General features: G+C 38.6%; 1 protein-coding gene across 2 annotated transcripts; it reads left to right on the forward strand.

The window, feature by feature from the left end:
* Positions 1-1,088: 1,088 nt before the first annotated feature.
* Positions 1,089-27,501, forward strand: blnk (B cell linker). Of its 2 annotated transcripts, XM_085182851.1 has the most exons (24): positions 1,089-1,323; positions 1,552-1,614; positions 8,775-8,821; positions 14,612-14,677; positions 15,152-15,198; positions 16,179-16,222; positions 16,301-16,412; positions 16,681-16,772; positions 16,870-16,933; positions 17,093-17,155; positions 19,215-19,240; positions 19,339-19,367; positions 19,941-19,997; positions 20,119-20,146; positions 20,231-20,282; positions 23,019-23,067; positions 23,159-23,186; positions 23,347-23,377; positions 23,792-23,867; positions 23,952-23,980; positions 24,077-24,111; positions 24,192-24,275; positions 24,361-24,516; positions 26,360-27,501. In XM_085182851.1, exons 1-24 carry the CDS (start codon positions 1,255-1,257, stop codon positions 26,474-26,476), a joined length of 1,464 nt encoding a protein of 487 aa, XP_085038977.1. In that variant the 5' UTR covers positions 1,089-1,254; the 3' UTR covers positions 26,477-27,501. The 2 variants fall into 2 exon arrangements, with proteins under 2 accessions (XP_085038977.1, XP_085038978.1); XM_085182852.1 differs by lacking the exons at positions 1,089-1,323; positions 1,552-1,614; positions 8,775-8,821 and adding an exon at positions 9,732-14,236.
* Positions 27,502-27,778: the final 277 nt, after the last annotated feature.

The following is a 27,778-nucleotide window of genomic DNA, read 5'->3' on the forward strand; positions in this document are numbered from 1 at the left end:
TACTCTTTGGACTAAAGGGTCCAAAGAGTACCAGGTACAAGGCAGGATGGGATACATGCTCCATTTAGCTTAAAACTCATTTTAACTTCTTTCTGCTAAGACGACAGTATAGTCAGTTTACCAGAATTTTTTAACTGCACTGCTCTGCTGCTCCAAAAAAATGTTAAAAATGGTTAAAACTTACTGAAAAAGCTACAAAAGTCTTTAAAAGCTCAAGAACAGTGGAATGGAAGCTCCACTTTCATTCCAGGAAGTGGGTTTTGATGGCCGAGCAGCTGCATCCAAGCCTTACCAAGCCCAATGCAAACCGTCAGATGCAGTGGCACAAAGAACGCCACCAACGGAGCAGTGGAGAGATGTTCTCTAAAGTGATGAATCACGTATCTCCATCTGGCAATCTGAAGGACGAGTCTGGGTTTGGTGGTCAGCTGTCATAGCTGCAAACCCTATGGTTTAAAAATAGGATGTTAATGAAGTTCATATGCGTGTGAAGGCAGATGAACAAATATGGCAATACAGTGTATCATGCAAATAGCAAATATTAGCAGCAGGCTCTATTAAGTTACATTCCACCACTTGTTCTGTCCATGTCCTCATCTGATATCACTTTGCATTGCAAGAGTAACTGCACTCTAGTCAAATGGCATTGGTAGGATGGCAAGTAGTGATGTCTGACCTGAAAGTATCATCCCCCCCCCCCCAAAAAAAAAAAAAAATATAACAAAAAATGTAATTAGGTTAACTTAAACTTATCAAAGTTTCCAAAAAAAAGCTAAATGAAGGAATGCACTCTATATATGGCCATCTTTCCTCATAGAATAATGCAGCCTAAAGAGTCTCATGAGTGTAATAAGATCACCCCCTGAAATCAAAATAAACGCAGAGTGGATTACATCCTTTAACTGTAAATGAAGCAGGCATGAGCTAGGATGTAAAAAAATAAGTCCCACTGTTATGAAACTTTTGTTTCAGAAGTATTGATATAGAACGAGGAAGTCCCCGCTTCCCTATTCGTTAATGGCTCATTGTATTCTATGGGACAACTTTAAAATTTTATGAAGACATGAATTGCCACACCACTTATGGGTTAAGAGAGAGAGAGACGGGAAACGTGTGTTGGTTTTAATGAGGTGACCTTGCTGTTTGTACTTCTCCCTGCTGAAGCTGCGCTAGAGCCGCGGTGCGTGACGGGTCAGTCTATTACTGTACTTCCAAAAGCACACTCGTACTCAGAGGTTCCCTGTAGAGACAGAAATGAACCTGCCGTCCAGAGAGGAGTGCGAGGGGTGGGACCAGGCAAGAGTAGCCTTCTTACTGTATAAGGTGAGTCCACTGGAAATGGGAGAGATGCTTGTGTTTTGTCGCACTTTAAACATTCACCAGTTCATTCTGAGGGTCATGTATAATGTTAATGTTAATGCACATAAGCAGCTAAAGTGTTAAAGTAAGACCAGGACATTAGATGACTGGAAGTTAAATGTTTGCTTGATTCAATAAGTGTGTGTAATTAGTAATTTAAAAGTAGTGAATGGATATGTTTACTCTCCTCAGAATAATATGCAAGAATGCGCCGTCACCGTAAACAGACTGAACATTAATGGACAGAGATTTCTGGTGAGTCTTTCCTCATTTGTACCTGAATAATCCAGAAATGGCTCTTTCTCCCACGCAGTTACATAATCTACTAATCCACCCAGGATCATATCGGGGTTGTGGTTGTGTTCAGTTTGTTATTCTAATTAAAATGGTCAAATCCTGGCAAGCAGTTGTTATTACTGTGATTATGACATTAACAGCAGCAGAATAATTACATTTCCTCGAGCTGTTTATGCCATTTTGCTAGAAAACACACACACACACAAAAAAAAATTCAGTTGAGGTTGGTTTATTTGTAACACTCTCACTCTCTGTTACTCTGGCAGACTTTTTTTTAATTGTTTTCTTGTTAAAATGTCACTGCTTGACGAACACACTTTTACTATGAATCTAAAAGCACGTTTCAAGTTGAAAGACAGGAGAGTTCACAGGATACAAAACATGACTAAAGCCGGTTGCATTACTTCCCACACTTGCTCTTTGTGTAAACCGTGGCCCTGCTAATGTGGAAGTCTGTGTATCTGTTGTAACCTCTGCTTTGGTTTCACCCTCGCTGCTCTGTCTCCATCATCCACGCCGTGCGTACAGTCTCTGAGGCCTTTCTCATAGCTACAGAGAAGCAGGCTGCCAGCGCAGCTGAGTGCCCCTGTTCGGGAGAGAGTAAGGAGTGTGAAATGAGTCTCATGGCTAATAAAGCTGTAATCCCCACTTACTTAAGTAAGTATCTCTAAATCTGCTTCAGTCATGAGGGGGAACGCTGTTTAAAGAGGATTTTATGCAGCAAATAACTGAAGTGAGGGTTTATAACTCCCTAATATTTGGTGTTTTGAGGGATCTTTATAATACTTCAGTAAAAAACTCCCACACACTGGCAAGCCTGAAGAAGCTTTCATTCATATGCATCTTTTAAGTGGACGCTTATGCACACTTCTTGCCACATTCTAAATTAGAGCAGCAGCCTAGTCGCCTATTCATTATTCAATGACCCTGAGCTAACTCCACTTTAGGTGGGATATTGCATCACTGAAGTGTTTGGCCTGGATAGTTAAAAAAAAAAAGATGCGGATTTTATCCGTCAAATTGATTAATACTTCAGAGCAGAGGCTTTGATGTGCACATTAACATCACCGATCTGAAATATACATATACATATGGTATGTGTATCGATTGATAGATCTCCTTAGCTACGGATCCAGCCAGTGCACGCTTAAGTAAACCCATGCTTTTATTGAGTGGCTGCCCAGCTTTTTAGTTTAACTAGCTTCAAGGTTGCGGTGTCTGACAGACATTCCCCAGTCAAACTTTTAAGCTTTTTTTTTTGGTCTAGTTGATTATTTTTTTAGCCAGTATTTTTACTGCAGCAAAGGGATTTGATCTATAAACTAAAATCCCCAACCAGCTTCTCGATGGATCGCTTTTGGATGAAATTTCCTGCTGCTGTTCGGCATCTTCAGAGGCTGAATCATGCTGACTTTTGTGAACGTCTAACTTTTTCTCCAGTGCCGCAAGAGGTTGACATTTGTCAGCAACAACTGGGTACACGGGCATGAAATTTGCAGCAAATATTTTGTGTCAATAGAGGACTTTGTTTTGCTCTTGACTTTATAATTTGCTCCACAAGCAGGTTGGCATTTTTAACTATTGTGTAGCATATGCAAGCAATTTGCACAAATCATAGACTGTATATAATACTTCATGTTATATAATCTGTTATTTTAAGCTCTACAGTACAGATATTTGTGGTTTGATTACCTCCTGGTTGTTCCTCCAATCAAATGCTCCCATCAGTATCAGCTTGTTAGCATTGCTACTGGAATATATTAGCAAGCTGATTTTAGGCTGTTTTGACTGTATATAAAATATGGACACCTGCTAGTTTGTGAAGGCTTTAAGCATGTTGGCTGTCACAGTGAAGTGGGATGTGATGAGCAAGGGCCTTGACTGAAAAATCTGGGCACTGTTGTCAATCACAAGTAGCCATAATTTACAAAACGACCATGATGTAACTGAGAAGATTTCTAACTCACAACTTATACTACAGCCCAGTCAGGAAACTGTTTTCTGAAGTTATTAGTGGAATCCTTTTCCTATAGACAACCAGTCTTTGTCATACAACCAGAGAGGTCGCCCCCTAATGGTAAAGATAAAGAATGCAGAAGCTTCACTTTTCAGATCTGGAAAGTTACAGAAGAGTTATGACACTACATGTTCACTGGTGTTTATGAGCATGCTTACAGAAAGTGTATAAAGTTGTCTGTGTTTGACAGAATAGCTTCATAGAGACATATATTTGGAAAATATCTGAAAAAAGTCATTACTGTAAAGACATTTCTGTCTTTGAGAAAGGTTTTGTTTGGATTTTCAGTTGACAAAATCCAGCAGATGGTGCTCTTTACTTTCTCTACTACAAGTGACGCTGCTCATTGCAACTATACAGTTCCTCTTCTATTTTTGACAAACATCCTGAAATCGCCCCTGGCAGTGTAATGTCACTTCCTTTATTTTACAAGAGCAACCTTTTTTAAAGATTCAGTGGTTGAATCATCAGTGTGCTTCTGAAAATATGCGAATATACATTTTTGTATTGTTTGAAGGGGTTGTGTTTGCCTGTGTTGACCTAAAATCACATTTGACAACAACTGCAGTGTTTTAACACTCCAGCGACATCACTGAAACAACTAATTATTAATAAACGGAGAATTTTTAAAGGCATTATTTGCCTCTTCTACAGGTTTTTAAAGTCCAGCAAAGAAGAAGAAACATTTGTAGTAAGTTATTTTTGACTCATCAGGAGCTCAGCGTGTGTCCAGAAGCAGAGCAGGGCCTGCACTTTGGTATCTGAATGTCATCCAGCGAGCATGCTTCTGCTGAGCATTGCCTTTGGCTTATTTTACATATTCATGTGATGTACAGCGGCTGGAGCAAAGGTCATAAAATCCATTAAAAAAAAGAAAAGTGTAAGCATGCAACACAGATCTGAACTGCTTTCATATGGCAACGTCATCGTCAGCTCCTGGCTCGAATGCATCTTATTTCCATTGCATCCACAACACGTGGTCACGATTTAGTGGTAAGAATGAAAGGTGGGAAAAGAAAAACAGTTTTATTCCGTCTGAGCGGTGGATGGCTGTATAATATAGTACGGAGCGGAATGACAGACAGTCAGCGCAGCGCAGATAAAGGTAATCTCTGTCTTTTTGATGCCACATTCGCTCACACAGGTAGACAGGTTAAAAGCGATATGTAGAAGCAGAAGATCAAAAGGACTGTCAGCTTCCATCTCTGTGATGCCGCCTGTGTGTGGCGGCTATGTGGGGAAGCCACTTTCAGCTTCTCTGTATCACATTGACATTACAAACAAAGGCCCCTCGAAAAAAATAAAAAAATATGCTTCCATTGCAGATGCTTCCTATGGAGCACATATAGCACATCTGCATATAGTTGCCACTTTATTAGGTGCAGGGTTGGACTGCCTTTTGCATTCAGAAGTGTCTTGTGCTGGAAACATACCTCAGAGATTTTAATCCATATTGACATGATAGTATCACAGCTTCGTGTCCGTAATGCAATGCTCCCATTTCCACCTGTTAAAGAGCAGGTGTGGGCAGTGTTGGGGAGTAACGGAATACATGTACCGCCGTTACGTATTTAAAATACAAAATATGAGTAACTGTATTCCGTTACAGTTACCGTTTAAAAAGGTGATATTTAGAATACAGTTACTTTGTTGAAATAAATGGATTACACGGCGGTACTTCCCTGTTTCATATTGTGGCGGGTCAGGACTGTTTGGGTTTTGTTTGACAGCTATGTTCTGTTGTTCCAGGTGGCAGCATTACGGTTGCCATGGTTACAGGGTGACGCTCTCTCTGTTTCCTGGGTGAGAGAGGCCTTTTTGTTGTTGTTGTGCTAAGCTAATAGGCAGAATGCTACTGGTATAGCTCTAAAGAATGTAGCATCATAGGCAGTGTAGTCCGTACTGCAGGGAGAATGGACTGCCATACCCGTTATGTGTCTGTGAGCGAGGGAGGGAGAAAAAGGAAAAGTACGAGCTGTCATCGAGCAAAAACGGGAGCTGGAAGCATGTAAATATAATAATAACCACTGCAGCCAAGAAGAGTGCCTGACGAGCCCAGTTGTAAGTAAGCTATTAAGACTCGACTGTACACTGTGTTCGTGTTTTCCTCCAAAAACAATAAGTTCCGTTGGAGCAGCCTTTCAACGCCTCTCTCTGTCTCTCGCTAGCAAAGTTGACCCACACAACAAAGTAAAGCTAGTTTTCGGCTACGAGCTGACACAGAACCCACCGTATTAGCCAGAGGTCCCTTTACTACGGTTCGGAGCCGCGGACCTTCAGTAACAGTAATAAATCACAGCAATAGTACATTCATGTAGTTTTAAACAGCATGATAATATATTAAGTAATCCAAAGTATTCAGAATATGTTACTCTCATTGAGTAACGTAACGGAATACGTTACAGAATACATTTTGGGGCATGTATTCTGTATTCTGTAGTGGAATACATTTTAAAAGTAACCTTCCCAACACTGGGTGTGGGGTGTACCTAATAAAGTGACTTGTATATGGGCAAGCAGTGTATATTTCTGTTTTGCCGTTGGCCTTAAAAATCTACAGCGGCACTCTGCAATAATATATCCTCAGCGTAATAAGCAGTAATTCTTTAGTCTCACTGAATCTAATTTGAATTTTGACACAGCTGCCTCGTAATGGATAACAGAGCCACAAAGCAGGAAAAACACCTTAAACCAGAATTAGCTTGTCTACATCCAGTGAAGATTTGTGAACATGTGGAAAGTCTCTCACCTAATGACAGTCATGAGACCTTGTGCAGCTGCCGTGAAAGAACCGAGGGGTAATTTTGTGGCCGTGTAGCTGCGAAGCTGTTCTCTCTATCGTGAAATGAAACTCGTTTCAACGAGAAGTATTAACAAATGTTCTGCGCGTCAGACCCTCGCCCTTGCTGTTTGCCACTCCGACAGCAAACCACTCATGAACAGAAACAAGAATAGTGGTCGTCTGTGCACCTGGTTTAGGGTGAAACCGAGATTTCACACTGACGCAGTGTAGACTTTCCAGTGGGATATTCTGTGATTTTAACGTGTTTATTACTATCAATAGTTTTGAGTCACATTTAAATAACAGTTGGAAAATTTCCTCATTTATTTTACGAGAAAAAACCCACCCTAGGGTTGGTTTTTGCCAGGCCTGCTTGGCTTGTTTGCTTTAAACATGCTCTCCACCTTTTTAGCAGTTTTTCCCTTTCACCTCTTTAATTTGTGTAATTATTATATAGATTATGAATGGTATTGATTTTGAGGGCCATTACAAACTATGTTAGACTATAAATGCTGTTGTGTGCTGCCTGGTTCATGTGACATACTTGTCCCTGTTTAAAAATAAACTACTTCTACAAATGAAAGCTAAAATCTCACTTTGGGTTATAACATACACATGAATGGCTGCACAGGGAAGTAATTTCAGATATAGCCTTTATCTTGCTAATGCTACTATCAGTATCGTCAAGGTTAAAAATGTCACATCATGACAATGAAAAAATGGTTAAAAAGAAGACTGGGAAAAGGAAAAATGCCCCATTCACATTTACTAACAGGCCTGACGGAAGATCTAAAAGCATGTAAAGCATTGCAGTGTAACCATGAGCATTTTTAAAATGATAAAACGTGGACTCTGGGCCTACTGGAAAAAAGGAACGGATGCACCTTGTAGAGCTGTTGTGTCTCATTTGAAGAAGCACAGACACTCCTATAAATAATTCACTGTGTGAGCTGTGCCTGAGTATCCACTGGGGCAGACTATTTGATATTTCATTTGGTGTCAAAAGGCTAAGTCTGATTTTATACAGATGTTTTTTTCTTCTTCCTGTAAGACTGCGTGATGATCAAGTCTGCGAGGGCAAGGATCAGTGCTTTGAAGGAGGCACAGTCTTTCATATTAAGTGATCTCACTTTTAAATTTACAGATGATTAAGTCCCAATCTCGGTCTTAAAGTGCTTCCGCTATGCTATGGGCTTATTCCTAGAGGTAATGCGGCTTTTTGTTCAACCGAAACACACACATCAAGGTAGTGTGAGCTGAATTACTAACTCCCCTCCCTGTTTAATTTCTCTTATAAATAAACAGCTACCGTTTAATCAGCTTAACAGCATATCATTACACAGCTTTCACATCATACTTATTGAATAAAGGACCAATTATACGTCATTCTTACGTTAAATTCAGACGCTTTATATTACAGCCTGTTATGACACGCCTCCGTTGGGTCACGTGACGTCTCGCAAACTAAAATTCCCAACTTTTCCCAAACATTTGTGGCCGTGGATCCTCATTACCTTACAGCAAATTTAAAACGGAAGAGAGACAGAGCAAGTAACGACCTGGAGCAATGAATTATGAATGAAGAGGGGAATACATAATTTAGCGGAATTTGTTGCATATTTTATGGTAATCATTTTCCTTTCATTTACAAATCACAAACGCCTTACTGCAACACAGACATTATGAATACGACACAAAAAAAAAACTGTAATACAGGCGCAGTCGGCTAAACTTTTTTTTTTTTAAATGTGAGATCATTTAGAAAATTGGGTAATATGATAATATGGTTGGGATTTGTTTGTATTAAGACGAGCGAGCCAAACCTGAAGGGCGACAACAAACAAAACAGCCAACGTTCATTTAATGTTGATTTCAAAATTATTTTCTATCAGCTTTTAGTTTAGAATTCATTCTTATAAAAGCACTCTGTTAATAAAAATATGTTACTCCTGTGTTAGTAGATATTTGGGCTCATAAGCAAGACGCTCAGCCCACAGATTTCCTGTGAAATTACTGGAGTATGTTACCAACAGCGCTTTTAGGTCAGTGTGTCTGAATGTGGCTAAACTGTGCCCTTTTTTTGAGCTACAGTGAAGTTTGAGCACATGTGCCTCCAAAAAGGCCCTAAGTGAGATGCTGCCATCTTTTGTTTCTAAAGAGGTAATGCATTCGTGTCTCTTCTGCTCCAGTAAAGGTGACATCCTCGCCGTATCATCTCTGCTGAAAGGAATCACAGCGATCTGTGATCTCTGTAGTCTCTTATTTTCCTCCCATCCTGTCACATTTTTTTAACAGTTGATTTCTCTGATGTTCTTTCAGAACCTGAGTGAAAGTGACATGAGCAAGTTTAGTCTCATCCACCAGCCGTAAGTAACACCCTCGTACCTCTGTCATCAAACCCCTCAATCATATCCTCCTTTTCTCTCCCCCCCGTCTCTGTCCTTCAGTTCTCCTTTTCTCTCATTTCTTTTTACTGTTGCTGCTGCAGTTTGACAAAACAAACCACAGGCTGACTGATCTCTCTGTCCAGAGCTACAAAACATTTCACAACAACACTAGCTGGCCATTTCATTAGGTACGCCTGTTCAACTGCTCATTAACTCTAATATCTCATTAGCTGATTGCATGGGCAGCATCATGGATGCTGGTGCCAAACTGCAAACCATAAGCATTTTTTTTCTCTTAAAAAGAGAAAATATCCAGTAAGTGAATGTTCTCTGAGTGAAAAGATCTTCTTGAGATCAGAGAATGGTCTGACTGCTTTCAGCTGACAGGAAGCTCCAGTGGCGCAATCGGTTAGCGTGCGGTACTTATATGACAGAACACTGTACTGTTGCCGAGATTATGAGTTTGAGCCTCCTAACCTCGGCACCTAGAGGACAGGTGCAGCTAAAGGCTAGGTTTGTGACCAGTGTTGGTCAAGTTACTTGAAAAAAGTAATCAGTAACTAATTAATAATTACTTCCCCAAAAAAGTAATCACTTTACTGATTACTTATTTTTGAAAGTAATTAGTTACTTAGTTACTTTTTAGAAACATGATTTACAAACTGAATAGGTGATAAAGCAATGGATCTTTCAGCCCAATTCTACTTTCTGCCAAATCCATCATATAAAATGTAATCAAATGGAAAAGTATCTTTTTAAAATTTGTTTTATTGGTTTTAACTTTTTTTAACTTTATGCATCAAGCAAAAAATTTTATTATATGCAACATTCTCTGACTGGAAGAAATTTGTTTATCATTTAAACCTATTTTCTGTGCATTCCTGCACATAAAAAATGAAAAAATGAAAAAATAGGTTTTTGTGTTTACACTCAGTCTTTCAAATAGATGCAAGTAAAACACAGCAGAAAATAAATAAAATCAAAGACTAGCGGTTCTGTTGCTCTATCTACCTGTAGCAGGAGTGGGGCAGGCGGAGGTTTGCCCTGGTGAAGGTTTGCCGCAGCGGTCAGTGGAAGAATCCGCGAGTTTGTGAATTTATTTTCATTCCGTGGTAGCACACTCGGTGCTTGCTCGGAAGTTAAGGGGTTTTTCCGCTGTAAAAAGAAGCTTTCTTCCCACGCAGTGAGCAGCGAACGCTAATGTTTTTGTCACTTTTTACGAATCAAACTCAAAGGTCAGTACTTCCATGCTTTAAACGCTGCATGGTGTTAAATCCTCCCAATTCTTTGATCTTTGGGATGAAGGAAGAACAACACTCGGTGTATAAATGCTCAATCAACAGTCATTTTATTCCATACAATTCTCATTATTCCATACAACACTTTTGCGCAATACATCCGGATGGGAGATGTGCCGAAGAGGGTAACAGCAGATCTCGAGGTGTCTGACCATTTCTCACATTCTTATAGCTTCAGCCCCCCTTCAACGTCATAAAACCTAAACATCCACATTCTTTCTCTCTCAGTGAGCCTAAGTTATGACCTTGGCTTCCTGTGCAGTATGTTCTGTTCTTTTCTAATCAGACAAATAAGGCCATGATTCTCTGAAAACAGTATTTCTTATAATGCAGCAGTATTATACATCATAAAACAATATCACTCATTCACAATAAATCAGCAGTCTAATGTAACACAAATCAGTTTAATAACTGTAATAGTTATTCCCTTCTTCTAAGTCAGGAGAATAATGCAAACTAAAACTACATAATAATTTCACAATCTTTAATTAGGGGTATAAGATGATATAATAATCTCAAAATGTATCATACTCTCTCCTGCACTCGATATATTAGCCATTCTTGATCTGCAAACAGCTGTTGCCACGAACGTCGCACTAGCTTACGTCACTGTCATGAGAAAATTACAAAAGAATCACGGTTTTAGTAACGTAGTAACGCAGTAACGCAGTGTGCTTACGGGAAAGTAACGGTAATCTAAATACCTTTTTTGCAATAGTAATCCCTTACTTTACTCGTTACTTGGAAAAAGTAATCAGATTACAGATTACTGCCCATCTCTGTTTGTGACTCCCACACAAGTTCGGTTCCCTCCCGGTATCCAGTAAGGGTCCTGGCTAGAGCCCCATGCTAAAAGCCCTGGAATGGCGCGGCCACGTCTGCAGCTCGGACACAAGCATTTCACTACATGTTCAATAAATGTTGTACTGTGTATGCGACAAATAAAATTTGTATTAAGGAAGCTAACAGCAACAATATAACCACTCATTACAAAGTGTGCATGAGTGCGTGTCTGATCGCAGAGCACATCAGACGTTATTGCAGATGGGCTACATTAGCAGAAAACCACACTGGTTGCCCCTCTTGTAAGTAAGTACAGGAAACCAAGGTTACAATTCACCCAGGCCAACCAAAATTAGACATTAGAAGACTGAGCTATAGAAGCAGTAGACTCCAAGTGATAAAGTGTGACTGCCCCAGATCTGCTTGTACTCATATGTAAATAAGAGAAGGAGCAGAAATGAAATTACAATATTTGTGTGTGTGCTTGCGTACAGCTGGTTTCCACTGGATCTGTGTACATGCACAGATGTGTTTGGGGAAGTTAAGGTGTCTGACTGCACCTGCACATGTGGCTGCATGTGTGTTCTTGTTTGTATGGTATGTACCCGTTAATGTATTCCCGTGTGTAAACAGACACCATTAAGCTACAATTACTTGTTTCAACCAGCATGCTCTGTAAAAAAAAATTAAACTAGAAAATAAAAAATTAAATTAATTATTACGTGTTTCTTGAAAATTATGCATTATTAAAATCTAAGTGAAACTTTTCTTGCGTGGAAAATTCAAATATTGTAACATAAATACAACATATTGTACTTAGAGTGAAATGTAAAAATATTTATCTCATCATTTTGACAGCATGTACAAAAGTCATTAGCTGAAAAAAAACACATCTTACCAAATAACCACTTTAAATCTGCGTCTGTAGATATTCTTTAGACATTAGCAACAAAAATAGACAATTTCTTCCCATTTGTTTAGTGAAATATACCAAGAAATGCCAAAAATAACGCAGTTTGACAGGGTTAAAATAGTATTTTTGCACCAAGAAGGTGATTCACAAAGACTTATTAGCTAGAAAGAAAACTTGGCTTATTTCTGTGTGAGTGTACAGTGTGTCCACCAACGCTGAAGCATCACTGGGTTAGAAAACACACTATGAGTCATGGATCGGCCTCCCCAGAGACCTCAACATTATTGAAACAGTGTGGGATCATGTTGACAGAGAACGAAACAAGTAGCAGCCAAAGAAGAGCTTTGAATGTCCTTCAAGACATCTGGAGAACTACTCTTGAAGACTACTTAAAAAGAATGACATGCAAGTTTTCTTAAGAGAGTTCCTACTTTTTTTTCTTAAATAAAGGTGGTCATACCAATTACCGATTAGAATTGTTCAAACTGCTTTGCCCTATATACTGTGTTTCCATATGTTTGCACTTGTTTCCATAAATGGGTGCACTTCTTTCCTTGCAAACTATAAAGAAATGAAGAGTGTCTCCAGATATTTGCACACTGTAAATACCAATTTACCAATAAAATTGGTAAAAAAAATAGCAACTACAAATTCAAATGTAAAACTGGAAGCCCTGAACTTCCATACTTGGTCTTTTATTTTCTTTTATCCCATCACTCATTCACTTGTCAAACCATAAAGTTACTTTAAAAAGCAGCACCGTGCAGTTTGTAGGTCCACACTATGCACAGTATGATTCAGAGTACATGAAATCCAATCTGAAAAGCCACTTTTTGCAACACTTTCACACGTTATGTAACATGAAATGCACACACGCTTCCGTATATAGAAAGAAAAAAGTGACAAAGGTAAAGTGACAGACTAAATATCTCATACTGTGTTCGCATGTATTTTTATACACTCACTGGTACAACTGCGTGCTACCACAAATGTTGAAACAGCCAATCGCATGGCAGCAACTCAAAGCATTTAGGTATTCAAGATATCCTGCTGAAGTTCAGCTAGTGTATTCAAATGGGGAAGAAATGTTATTTGAGTGTTTCTGTGGTTGTTGGTGTCAGATCAGGAGGGTCTGACTATTTGAGAAACTGCTGCTCAACTGCGATCTTCCCACACAACCATCTCCAGGGTTTACAGAGAATGGTCCAAAAGCAACTGTGTGACAGGCCGTTCTCTTGGTGAAAACTCAACAACTCAATGCCTGAGGTCAGAGATTTGAGCTGATAGGAAGGTAACTGTAGCTTAATTAACAAATCGTACCAAGCAAGGTGTGCATTCAGATGGTACGGTCATGGATCTGTCCTGCCTTGTTCAGGCGAGAGGTGGTGGTGTAATGATGATGTCAGATATTTTCTTGGCTTCTTTGGGGCTTATGGTATGACTGTCCTCATACAGTATGCCTACTTCTGTTCTCATTGCGAGATCTGTTTAGATATTACCTTAAAAGTCCAAAGTTGTCTCTTTACTTCTTGGTATTTTCTTACCATGCACAACTTCCTCATATTACATCTTCCTCTGACTATGATTAAAGGCAGAGTAGACGTTTTTTTAGCAAAACAAAAACCGAGAAAAGAAATTCCCATGATGATCGCATACATGCTGTAGTAAATCAACTTCCTTCCAGGCTAACATGAGAGGCGGCATACTTATATTTTTCTTCTCCTTCTTTATAGGACAGGGTTACAACATGGTACTTTCCATGACACGATGACCTTAACAACAAATCATTTTTAATGCTAAAAGCATAAGTTAGACATGCATTAACAAAGATATATTAGTTGAAACAGAGTGTTAAATAATAAAACACTCTGTTAGAGGAAGTTAGCAGAGTTGTACGTGTAATTGTGGCAAGTTCCAAGTCACCTTTCAATCTGTTGTATAACATACCAATAACTCGAAGTCATTCTCTTGAAATTTCCTATATATGAAGTTATCTACAGTTGGTAAAATATCAGTGTTTGGAAGGGTGGAATTGAAGTGAGTCAAGACAGATGTGATGTAAGAGGGCTGCTGAAAGTATGGCCACTGAAACTTATTTTTGAGAGTGTGTGTGTGTGTGTGTGTGTGCGTGCGTGCGTGCGTGCGTGCGTGTGTGTGTGTGTGAGGGGAGTGGAAAAGAGAAGTGATTTGTCTGACAGAGGTGGCTCGAGCAAATTCCCTCCCCTGTGTGAGAAGGACGTGACTAAACAAAGGCAGGGTTCATTTACAATTCTGCGAAAAATTCGGCAGTCGACCTTTACCGCATGACAGGAATGTGGCCCGAAAAATGTAAACTTTTGGATCAAACATGAATATGGATACGTTAGGTAAACTGGCTGCTCCTGCCACAGCAAAGATCCGGTAAGAAGATGGGTTTTGTTGTAACTTTTGCGTGAGCGTTGTTGCTTTAAGCCAATTTTTTTTAGTTTGTTTCAAATGTACAATTAGCAACAAAAAAAAGAAAAACAAAGCTATGATTTTTTTATGTATTTTTATTATGTTCTGCTTGGTATTATGTCCTGCAATTCATTACAAAACACTGTAAAACTACAGAAATGTCCAAATAGACTTGTATTCAGTGTATACAAACTCTGGCTGGAAAAGTGAAATGAGGAACTTATGTGAATGCTTCTTTGGAAAGTAATTTTTTAAGCTGAGAAACAAGACAAATTACATGTGCATGTACAACTGCATTTATTTATGACTTCTGTATGAAACCTTATGTTTGCGTTCCAGGCAGCTTCAGAAGATCGTTCAAGATATCAAGAAAAATGATGGCAGCTTCCTGAATAAACTAAAAAGGTCAGTTTCTTAGAATGAAAAGTTTGGTTTTCTGCTTGAGAAAGTTACATAGTTGTTCAGTTTATCTGTCCTGCTTCAGTCAAAGAAAAAAAAAAAAGCCTGGTGATCTAAAAGCAAAAGAAAAAAAAAGTCCATGCGGTTTGTGTACATGCACCAGTGGAGAACGTCGATTCCTCTTTCACAACCATTGGAAAAAGAGACGCAAAGCAAAAATAACTAAAACAGATGGCATCTCTCTCACTTTCCTTTCCTGAAATGAGTCCCCTCAAAACACGCTAAGGATAGAAACTGACACACAAAGGCCATTTATTAAACTCGTGTCTTATGTTTGCAAAAGACTGCTAACTGCATTTGTGCGTGTCATCCTTTTGTGGTTTTACAGCCTTCATGAAGTGAACACACATTTGCTTAAGTTTAAGTGGTCAATGATTCTGCGTGTGTGTGTGTGTGTGTGTGTGTGTGTGTGTGAGACAGGCTGACAAACAAACCAGTGCCCACAGTACCGGCGAGAGACTACAGAGGTAAGAACTGAGTCATTAGCCCAAATAGTACACTGAAGGAATTACAGGTCACTGTAATCTACATGTCTGTACAGGGTACAAAGATTCACCTGAGGGGGGCTCCTTGTGTTATTCCTATCCCAGTACAGAGACATCAATGGGACACTTGCTACAAAAAAAAAAAACTTTGACCTTTCTGACTCATCTCATTAAGACTCACAAAGTTTCTTTTGACTTCTGATGATCTTAGACGGGATTTTTATTTTTTGTACAGCGTGGGGGTTTCAGACTTTGTCCCATGTGTCTCCTTTGTGCAACTGTAGGAAGGGAAACTTTTAAAGAAATCAATCTGTACACATACAACCATGTGTATTTTTAACTCTAGAAACACAAATTTGACATTTTGAAAGAAGAGAAGTTTGCTATCACTCTCCAGTTTTGATTTGCCGATACCTGCTAGCTTTCTATGAAATAATCTCCTGAACTCTATCACCACAATAGACATAAACGTTTACATTTGAATTACAAGTCATCAGGCTGGATTATTATTTTTTAACTTACATCTTTGATTTTTTTGCCTCCGTGTCCATGCTTGAAGGTACAAATTTACTATTAAACAAACTGCAGCTCAGTCAAATTACCTGTTTTCAGATGTTGGCTTGATAACCTCTTTGCTTAATTGCATAAAACTTACACAAAAACGTCATTAAAGTGTAAAAATACAGAACAATAAAATTGCATAATTTTAAATGACTGAGAGACTTTAGTCTACAGTTCAAGAGGTGAGGAGACACACATCACTGGCTCCACAACAGAAACACTGAGTTTTGAGGTTTTACTCTAAAATTGTGCTCTAACACCTGCTGAGTTTCGTTGGTTGCCAGGTTTTGCTGTTTTTAGAAATTTGGCTTTAATAACAGCAACAATTGCAAAGATTGCGTTTCCACATCTTGATTTCTTCCTCTTTGTTACGAAAATGCCTTAAACCTCTGTGTTTACAGATGACCACTGGGAAAGCGACAATCATCTGTCGGATTCTGATTACGTAAGTTAGAAAAATGCTCATTTTAAATGATTCTTACACTTACTGATACGCTTGCTATTAAAAGCGTGTTTATTCCAGGACAATGACACATATGAGGATCCACGTGATGATGACAGCTACGAACCTCCTCCTAGCCACAGAGTCTTCACCGCACCTCTCTCTGGTTCCTTCCCAAGGGGCGAGTATGTCGGTCAGTAGTCCTTTGACCTTTTTTGTCACTATACATACATGCTTTTTTTTTTCTTTGCTTTTTTTTTGTTTGTTTCACTGATGATGCTTTTGAAAATTTACGCAATGTTGAGTTCTTTTTATAAAGTTTCTATAGCCTTGAAACTCACTCTTTTGCAGTCATCCCTACATTTCTGCAGAAGTGTGACAAACACACATTGAGTTGCAATACACCAAGCTGTCTCCATGCAAATGATGTCCCTTTTTCTGGTTCTGCTTCTCCTTTTCAGACAGCCTGCCCAAGCGGCCACCCAAGAAGCCCCTCCACCCAACTAAGTTCAAAGAGCTACCCCCTGAACCCCCAAACGTGGGGAGTGATGAAGTAAGGCCACTTTGATGTGTCATTTCAGTTACATTTCACGACATATTTTAAAATATCTTCCAACGAATGTGGGGATGTTGCCTTTGTTGCTTTTTAGGAGGACTACATAAATCCAGAGGAAAATGACAACTATATAGAACCTTCAGAGAATTCTACTAGCAGTAAGCTACAAGTCAAACATAGAGAAGAAACAAAATATCTGTGCTTTGCAATATGCTGAATAACAGCTGGAATTTGAATTAAACCTGAAAACAACATAAAATACAAATAGTTACAGGAAAAATAATAACAGTCCTTTTTATGCTTTTCCTCATACGCAGTGAACAGTGGGAAGAAAGCTACAAGAGACCTTCCCAAGTTACCACAGCGGACTCCGAGTCCCGGTGGGTAAAGCACATGGCCAGAGGGGTGTGCAGTGGTCCATCGTTTATCACGGGGGTTACGTTCTAAACTAATTTTGCAATTGGTGAAATCTGCGAAGTAGCCAGCTTTATTTTTTACAATTATTATAGATGTTTTAAGGCTGTAAAACCCCTCACTACACACTTTATACACTTTTCTCACACGGGCATGAACATTTTCACATTTTTCTATCTTGTTTAAACACTTTCAAAGTTCTAACCTTGGTAGAACAATAAGTCCAGTATTATAGAATGAAACCAAAGGCACCCACGGTTGCCTTTGACGGTGCAAAACGTCTCGTCAACATTGTTGTTTGTTGGGGAGAAAACAAACATACAGTATTGCACTTCCGAGTCACACTGCTAGCTTATTAAGATTTATGTAAATTTGACAAGCTGAACACATTCTGTACTGTGCAGGAGACACGGCACGAGATTAACTGACAATGGTCTACAGCCAATCAGAACGCAGAATAAAATGTGCTGTAAAAAAAAGAAAGAAAGAAAGACAGAAATTTTTTTTTTAAAAAACGTACAAAATTACACACAAAAAAAATCTGCGAAACAGCAAATCCGCAAAAGGTGAACCCCTTTATACCGAGGGACCACTGTACTACAAAGCAAGATTAATGGGTTAAAACGGTTTGCGCCAAGTGCAATGTACATTCTTTGCTGAGTGAATACATTTTACATGTGCAAGCAGTTAGGCTTTACTAACATCGTGAACAAAGCCCAGCTGTAAAGTTGCAGCGGTGCAAACTGTGCACCTCATTGTCATGGGACTTTACTCATACGATGATGCAACAAAAAGTGTAAATGATTTTGTACTTGATTAGTATCTGCTGCTAAACGCTAATGTCAGCTTGACAACATGTAGTGTGCTATTACCTCTTGTTGCAAAAATATTAGTTTGGGCACTTGTCGAAACGTTAGCGATTAGAGGCTAGGCTGCTTTGTTATTCTATCTTACTATGTTATTTTTAGTAGTAAATAAGTTTTGCATGTGTTTTGTAAACTAAATTATCAAGTTTATTAAAATTAGAGCCTCACTATGCACTAGATTCAGTTCAGTTCAATTCAATTCAGTTTTATTTATACAGCGCCAAATCACAACAACAGTCACCTCAAGGCGTTTTATATTGTAAGGTAGCCCCTACAATAATATATACAGAGAAAAACCCAACAATCATATGACCCCCTATGAGCAAGCACTTTGGCAATAATAGGAAGGAAAAACTCCCTTTTAACAGGAAGAAACCTCCAGCAGAACCAGGCTCAGGGAGGGGCGGGGCCATCTGCTGCGACCGATTGGGTGAGAGAAGGAAGACAAGATAAAAGACATGCTGTGGAAGAGAGACAGAGATAATAAGTATGATGATTCAGTGCACAGACCTCTCTATGCATCATGGGAATCCCCCAGCAGCCTACACCTATTGCAGCATAACTAAGGGAGGATTCAGACAAAAAGTTATAAAATCTTAGAGGGTAATGAACCAACCACATCTCAACCACATCTCTATTCCCTTTGAATAGAGGCGTGTATCTCACATTATGTAGTTGCTTCAGAGTTGTCCACAATATTGGTTTTAATAAAACCACTCCCCACAAGGTAAAGATGAGATAGGCGTTACAAAGAAAGTGCTGCTCAAAAAACCTTGTGAGTAATTTAGTCGATAGCAGATTGCTGCGGTGACCCATAGTTTGCAAGTAAGAAGTCGATTTGTCTGCAAACGTGAACGAGTAGCTGAGCAGTGGTAAATGGTAAATTCTTTTTCTGGCTTAAGTGTCACACTTTTCACAGCTTTATTTGGCACCTTCCGTGCAAACTACACGCAACTGCGTCAATCTGCTTTTCCAGCCTAAAGGCAAGAACAAAAAAGAAGTCTCTGTCGTGACTCTTGTATTTAACAGGTTATTAGTAAATGCATGCAAATGCAAAGGATAGTTAAAAAGCAGCCGAAGAGGCCGATGTAAACCAGCACCAAAAGGTGGCTTTTTTGGTTCTGCTGCCTGCCTAATTGATGCTGTGGTTATTTTTCAGATTTTTATGAAGTTCCTGACAAAGAGGTAGGACGTTTATGTAAAATGTAATTACACATTTTTTTTACATGAATACTTCAATACTTGAAGCTGAACGCTGTTTGCATTTTATGCTACCCTCACAGGACAATTCTCCAGCTCATCCAGGAAGCAGGTTAGTTTAATACTTCCAGAGTTACATTCATTCATGTAGACAGACGTCCAAATCAGTGGAATGTAACAAAGTAAATTTACTCAAGTACTGTATATAAGTGTAATATTATATTAAATATATATATATATATATATATATATATATATATATATATATATATATATATATATATAAGTGTAATATTAAGATTCTTAGAAAGTAGTTTTTTGTAACACTTTTGTTATTGACTTGATATATTTAAGAACATGCATTTAATATTATAACAAGTGGTTAAATGTTAAATCAGTGTTCCTAACCTTGCTATGTATCACTAATGCCTAATTCTCCAAGGAATTGTTTATACTAAATTTAACTGTATGGCTTAAATTGTACTTGTACTTTTACTTAAATATGATGTTAAATATAGAGCATTAATTCCCCTTTTATTTAATATTGGTACTTTTACTTGAGTAAAAGTACCAATATTTTACTCAAGCTGTTATAAAGTACTTGTTATAAATAACAAATAAATAACAGTATTTGGAAATTTTTTTGACTGCAAATATTAATAATTTCCTTGGATTTTTCTTTTAGATTATGTCCAACCCCAGCAAAACACTCATCATCTTTACCACCAAAACCCAGCCCCAGGTACAACTACCAAAACTACCAAGAATTATGGCATGACCAATACTTTGTCATTACATTCTATTCTAATATTTGGTGTATAGTGATGTTTTGGAGATTTCTTTTTCTTCTTGTTGTTTTTTAGAGTGAACATGAGGAAATCTCCCACGCATGTAAGTGATTACAAATTTTTAAGGCGCATAAAAGATACTGGACATTAAGAAGGATACCAATGGATTGGTGTTGTTATTATGCAGGTCCAGGAGACAACTGATGGGGATGAATATGAAGTTTGCGATCCAGACGATAGTGAGTATGAAATGAAATAAAATAACTATTTGTTCAGAAAGGCCAGTAATATGTACTAGTACTATTGCTGTGGCAGGGTTCAACTGAAAGACCTTGGAAGTGTTTCACTGCTTATCAAAGTGATGGAGTTTTAGATTAGGTGTTCCCTTTTATGATAAGGTCCCCTGCTCTGTATCATTACGAACAAACTGCCTGTATGCACACTGTGTTAGGTATATATAACTTATTGGACAGAGCAACACATTTTGTAGTTTTGCCTCTGTACACCACCACAATGAATTTTAAACCAAACAATAATTATGTTAAAGTGCATTCAAGGTTTTTTACAAAAAAGATATATTAACTAAGAATTTAAGAATTAGAGCAATTTTTATACATATTTTTTTCAAGCACCCAAAATTGTTTGGAAAAAACTCTTTTTATATGCAAGTATTGATTTCAATACTTGGATTAAAATCTTTAATTTAATTTTCCCATTAGGCTAGAAACCACAAACATCACCAAATGCTGTGTTTATTCCTTTCAGATGCTTTGCCACTGTAATTTGTTGCCTATTTGTTCATTTTTTCTCTCTGATCTATCTTCAGTAACTGAAAAAAATGCTTTATTAGGTTGGGATCATGCAACTCACTTGACATTCAAAGAATATACCACGTTTTTGCCTTGAGAACCTCTTGAGTTGCTTTTGCAGTATGTTTGGGTGATTATCCATTTGCACTGTGAGGTGTTTTTTAACATTTGGCTCAATCTGAGAGTATAGCCAGTCCTCTACACATCACAATCATCCTGTTACTTCTATAGTCACATCATCAAAAAACACTAGTGACCCATTTCCACTGGCAGCCATGCATGACCATGCCATAATATTGCCCCCACCAAGTGTGACAAATAATGTGGCATGCTTGGATCCCAGCTGTTTCTCTCCATCTTCATACTTTTCTCTTCTGATCTTTCGTATACGAATTAATCGCAGTTTAATCTGTCCAAATAACTGATTTTAGTGCCATGCAGGCTCTTTTAGATGTTTTCTGGCAAGTATGATCTGGCCTTCTTGTTCTTTAGTATAGCCAAAGGTTAGCACTTTGTTGTAACCCACTGTATTTGCATTAATGAAGGTGTCTCTTGAATTTACAATTTTCCAATGTTACACCGCCTACATAGTGTAAATAATGGGTGCTTCTTAGCCATGGAATTCTGTCAATGTGCACTTTGGGTGTCATCAGTGGGCTTTCAGGTCTTTGTGACCTTTATGAACAAATTTTTTTATTTTAGCATTTTGGCTGCTGCCACGTTGGTTTTTAGGGCCAGAACTTTCCATATACAGGTGGCTTGAGTGCTAAGCTAACACCAGTGTTGGGAAGGTTACTTTTAAAATGTATTCCATTACAGAATACAGAATACATGCCCCAAAATGTATTCTGTAACGTATTCCGTTACGTTACTCAATGAGAGTAACGTATTCTGAATACTTTGGATTACTTAATATATTATCATGCTGTTTACAACTACATGAATGTACTATTGCTGTGATTTATTACTGTTACTGAAGGTCCGCGGCTCCGAACCGTAGTAAAGGGACCTCTGGCTAATACGGTGGGTTCTGTGTCGGGCTCGTAGCCGAAAACTAGCTTTACTTTGTTGTCTGGGTCAACTTTGCTAGCAAGAGACAGAGAGAGGCGTTGAAAGGCTGCTCCAACGGAACTTATTGTTTTTGGAGGAAAACACGAACACGGTGTACAGTCGAGTCTTAATAGCTTACTTACAACTGGGCTCGTCAGGCACTCTTCTTGGCTGCAGTGGTTATTATTATATTTACATGCTTCCAGCTCCCGTTTTTGCTCCATGACAGCTCATACTTTTCCTTTTTCTCCCTCCCTCGCTCACAGACACATAACGTGTATGGCAGTCCATTCTCCCTGCAGCACGGACTACACTGCCTATGATGCTACATTCTTTAGAGCTATGCCTGTAGCATTCTGCCTATTAGCTTAGCACAACAACAACAACGAAAAAGCGCTCTCTCACCCAGGAAACACGCAGAGAGAGAGCGTCACCCTGTAACCATGGCAACCGTAACGCTGCCTGGAACAACAGAACGTAGCTGTCAAACAAAACCCAAACAGGCCTGACCCGCCACAATATGAAACAGGGAAGTACCGCCGTGTAATCCATTTATTTCAACAAAGTAACTGTATTCTAAATACCACCTTTTAAAACGGTAACTGTAACGGAATACAGTTACTCATATTTTGTATTTTAAATACGTAACGGCGGTACATGTATTCCGTTACTCCCCAACACTGGCTAACACTAGCAAGCTCAGTAGAAAGCTACACCCAAACATGTTACAGTTACACACGCAAATAAATGTTGATCAGTGCTCGATAACATACTGATATGATACTAGACTTTCACTCAACAAAGTTGAAGCACAAACCTTTTAAGGAGTACCACTGTAATCCTTACTATCTGTAAGTTAATCCATTGAACTGCAACAAAAAGCATTACACCACAAACAGGATCAAAGGTTGCAGTTCAGGTCATTCGTATTAGTCAAGATCAAGTAAAAAGCGTCAGATGCAGTGGTGTAAAGAACGCCACTCTCAAATGACAAATCACTTTTCTACGATGGAATGACTCATTTATAATTTCAAAAATACTGACATAACTAGCATTTATACTGTATAGGGTACCCAGTAATACACTCATATAAGTGCTTTGTATTTGCTCTTCTAGGTCCTGGGAGGAATCGTCCTCCACGTCTACCTAAACCTATACCCAGAGAGTAAGCATCACTTACCCAAACATTATTTCAGTTAACATAAAGCTATGAGCTTAAAGAATAGAATAAGTGATCATTTCATTGTTTTCCACAGGAGGTCACCAAAACCACCTCTAGGACCGGTAGGAATTTAATTTAAATGAAAGCAATGCACACAATGCTAGAATATTATAATTATCTGATTAAATGTCTAGTTTTTCATATAATACACTCATCCCTGTCAACATTACACACTTTCACTGATGACAGTGAAAGAAATACTAAATATGACTGTCATTCCAGAGGCCAGATTTAAAAGCAAAGGACTTTGAAAGTAAGTATTTTAATTAACTCCCATTATTAGCCACACCTGACTGAGCCTTTAATAAACACTGGACAATCAGCCAATTAGTGCAATCTGCTTCCATAATTGTGTGCACAGCTTTAGCACACATCTCATTTCCTCTGTGGTTTCCACTTGCTTTCCCATTATCACTTAATTGCAGAAGCACACGAGTAGTACAGACAGTGCATAAGAGTGACAGACGAGTTGGACTGTCGTAGATTTTACAGTCATTTACAGATTTTTCACATTAAATCTATTCCTGTTATAAGGACTTAAATATACAGACTGAAAATGCTTTTTTGACAAATTTTACAAACTGCTGATTACTGAAAAATTATCTTTATTTTCTACTTATACCTAAACAGTAAGCAGACTAATTTCAGCGTGTCTGTATTTTTCAAGGCAAAACACTGCCTTTGGCTCATAATGAACAGAAGACTCCTCCAAAAGCCTTTACACTGGACTTTCAGCGACCAAAGTAAGTGGTAAAAAATGTCTTTAAGCACAGCTTTGTACTGTGCACTCACTGACGTCTGCTCTGTTTGTGGACTCTGTCTTGCAGAATTCCTATTCCACAGTTTACCTCCCCAAGTAAGTGTGGGCCCCCCTTGTGTTTAACATCCACGTCCACGGGAATTTTGCACTTCAATGTAAAATTACGTAAATTCTTACCGTTTATTTTCGCAGAGCCTCATGAAAGTGACACAGGAGATCAAGATAAGGTGTGCTCTTAAAACAGTAGACTGCAAAGACGTTTTTCGTAATACATTTGTAACCCTCATTTCCCTTCACTTTATTTCAGGATGCAGACATCTATAGGAAACCCTGGTATGCCAGTGGGTGCGACCGAAAAACTGCTGACGATGCCTTGTTTCGCTCAAATAAAGTGAGAATCTTATTGGTGAGAAGAGAGAGCTGCTGAGCCATCATTTTTGTAATCTGGGTTTGACTCTGAGCTTTTTCTGTTTCAGGACGGAGCGTTTATGGTGAGAAAGAGCTCTGGTCATGACGCACAGCAGCCGTATACGTTAGTGGTGTTTTACAATGGCAGAGTGTACAACATCCCGATCCGCTATATACCAAGCACTCAGCAGTATGCTCTGGGAAGAGAGAAGAAAGGGGAAGAGGTAAATATATGTCTTTGATAGATCTGTTCAGTTTAAGTGTATCTGTACTTTAGTAAGAGCCCTTTTATGCCTGTCTAGGCTGCTGTTTGTCAGAATTGTGACACAAAAAGTGCCCAACACTTTACAGGTAACACATTAATGTGGCAAATACCACAAAACTTACTATTTACTGCACTACTTGGTACAATGAATAAAAACAGATATACTTTATGATTCATTTAAGCCACATTTAAGAAATTCTAAATAGGATGAGGATAGTAAGCATGCACAATAGTAGTAGAGTAAATGCTAAAGAAATATGGCTGGGAATTCAGTTAGAATTCATTTTGTTAATTAAACGTCTACTTTTCAAAATGTTTGGAAATTTTCTGCTTACTTACAGCGTTTACGGTAAATGGACAGATTTTTTTATATAGTGTTTTTCTACACTACCTAAACACCTAATACAACTTGCCTCATTCACACAAGCATATTTTTCTGTGCGTTTTCCTACGTAAGTGTTTTTTATCTAATGTTCACACACATTTATGCTCTAATGGATGCATCGAGAGCAACTTGAGGTTTGTGTCTTACCCAAGATATCATTTTCCCAAGCAAATGATCTGCCTAGCTGATTTGGCACAGGTTCTGTGCTGGCTGTCCTACCTGATGATGAAACCCTACCCTTTCATCTGGGCTTAGGACCAGCACCAGAGGTATATTGGCTTGTGAGCCCTCTTTGGCTCTTCTGTGTCAGGCAAAAGCTAGGAGAAATTATTCCTTTTTCAAGCTACATGAACCAAAAAGATTTTCCAATTTTATCAGTAGTGTTATGAATTAGAAAGGTACTCTGCTTTATTAATAATTATTAGACTCATATTAAAGAAACAACAACACTATGACTGTTTTCTTAAAAAATGAATCACATTTTTGCAAATTTCCCTTTTGAATAAACTTCCTAAATGAAAGGTCCCATATTAAAGCCTTTTTTAACAAGTTCATTTAACTCACCTGGCCCCCGGGCCTACAAACTGTAGACATTATTATTATTATTAAAACGCTTTCTACCTATCAGCTTGTTTTTTCACCTAAAGGGTCATCCAGTGATTCGTGAAGTTGGCCGCTGTGGTTACATAGTAGATAGATAGTAGTATTTACCAATCAGAAGGTTGGTAGGTTAATCCGCAGTCCAATAGTCAAAGCATCAGGTTTGTGTGTGAATGTTAGAAAAAGGTTCTTAGACATAGATAAGAGCTGTATGAATGTGTGTGACTGAGTGAATTACACTTGTAGAAAGTGTTTTGATTGCTTAAATTGAGTAGAAAGGCAACACATAAGTACCAGTCCATTTACCCTTACCATTAATTTATAGTGCCACAAGTCTGTGGCCCAAAAAGAGCAATGATATGAGACTCTTATGAAAATTCCAAAATCCTGCTCATCATGAGATCTGGACAGCATGAAATTTAAAAAAAAAACAAACTCCAGCAAACCTCAAGAACCTTTTACTTCCACTTGATCAATGGAATCGATTCCATTAAATGTAGCATTTCACATTATACTTACGTAACAAAACTACATGAAAAACCTGCATATAATTAAATTACTTTAAGTCAGCATTTTGGGAATAGATATATTTTTGTCTTTAGGCAGCATCGTTGTAAAATGTGCCATATTCAAATACGTTTTCAAAAATGGCATCAACATGCACGCATAAAGACAAGGCCATGTCCTAAAACAGAGACCTACAGAGTGGTGGACAGGGTTAAAATGATCTCAGGCCTCATCCTAATGCTGTAAACATTTTCCTTTAGTCTAACAGAATATTCTCCTTTGTGGGTTTTTTTTTTCTTTCTCATTGCAGCACTTCAGCAGCATCTCTAAGATCATTGAGAACCACCAGAGAAACCCCCTGGTGCTGATTGACAGTCAGAGCAATGCCAAAGAAGCCACCAAGCTATGCTACCCAGTGAAGCCCTAGGCGACCCTCGGTGACTCCAAACAGCAGAGTGATTAGTGCCGAGCGACTCGGTCCACTGTGTTTGCTGTCAGACTTTAGAGGTCACTGGAGCTGTTGCTCTGTCACTTAAAAAGGCAGGTTTGAAACACACCCGAGTGCAGAGCTTGATTGTTTCAAAACAAGCACAGGAGTCACCCAGTGCGGGCGTGCATGAGAACCTCACCAACACGGAAGCTTCCATCGTGTTATGTTAAAGATTATTTAGATTGACACCCTGGCGAGTGATGTGACATCACAGTGTTACACTGATAATGAATCGTCTTTCCCCAATTTTCTGAGAACTTATCTTGACAGAATTCCTCACTTGTGATAATTCTTTTTTTTCCTTTTGACCTAATGCAGTATCAAGTGGTCTGACTCTATACACTGTATATGACTTTATGTATGCATTTCTGCCAAACTAAGAACTGTGTGTGAAAAGCAATCCTTTTTCTACTGTCCACAATGACACCTCGAACTGTAAATCTACAATTATAACTTGCCGAATTGGCATAAATAATGTACACAGAATATTAGAATGTGTCTAGAGCTGGACTTTGAGCTCTACAGGGGACACCAACCAGGTTCAGAATAAACTGCAGGAGCACGCAATGGGATTTCAATAAGTGTGTGAGCCAGACAACACAAATTCAAACCCATCCCAACCCTTAATCTGTGGTTAGGATGTTGTGCAGGAGCAGCAGCCCCATTATCTTTTTCCCCTTCTTCAATGGTGGAAGGACTGCACACTGGACCTGCCTGCACTGCTGGCCATGCAGAGCTGAAGTAGCACAGACACAGAGAACTTTTAAACTCATGTTTTATTCACTTTTTTTTAATGCTCAGTTGGTAAACAGTGTTTTAAAATGAATCAAGGAATGAGACAGCTTTGCTGTAAGCAGAAAGAAGCAGGAAGCAGTAGGCTTATGATAGCAATACTTCAAGGAGCAATTTCTACAAGGTTGTATATTTGGTTTCAATAAAAAAAAAACTTTTCTTGTCTCGTATATTCAGTCACAACAAAATGCCACCAGGAACTTACAAAGTCTTCCATTTATTCTCTCTTCAACATGTAATGCTATCACACTCGTGTACATTTGTTGCATAAAAATAATTCCTAGGCACTTTGTGAAAAATTCTCAGGTTATATAATATTTTGTACCTCTAGCGGGACTATGTACAATTATAAATCTCAGAAGCTAAACTGAAAAAGAATTATTCACACTTATGAAACGGAGATTCATGCACAATTTATATACATACATCCATTCAATAGTCAGACAC

This window comes from Neolamprologus multifasciatus, chromosome 13, assembly GCF_963576455.1.
Source record: "Neolamprologus multifasciatus chromosome 13, fNeoMul1.2, whole genome shotgun sequence".
Classification (NCBI taxonomy): Eukaryota; Metazoa; Chordata; class Actinopteri; order Cichliformes; family Cichlidae; genus Neolamprologus; species Neolamprologus multifasciatus.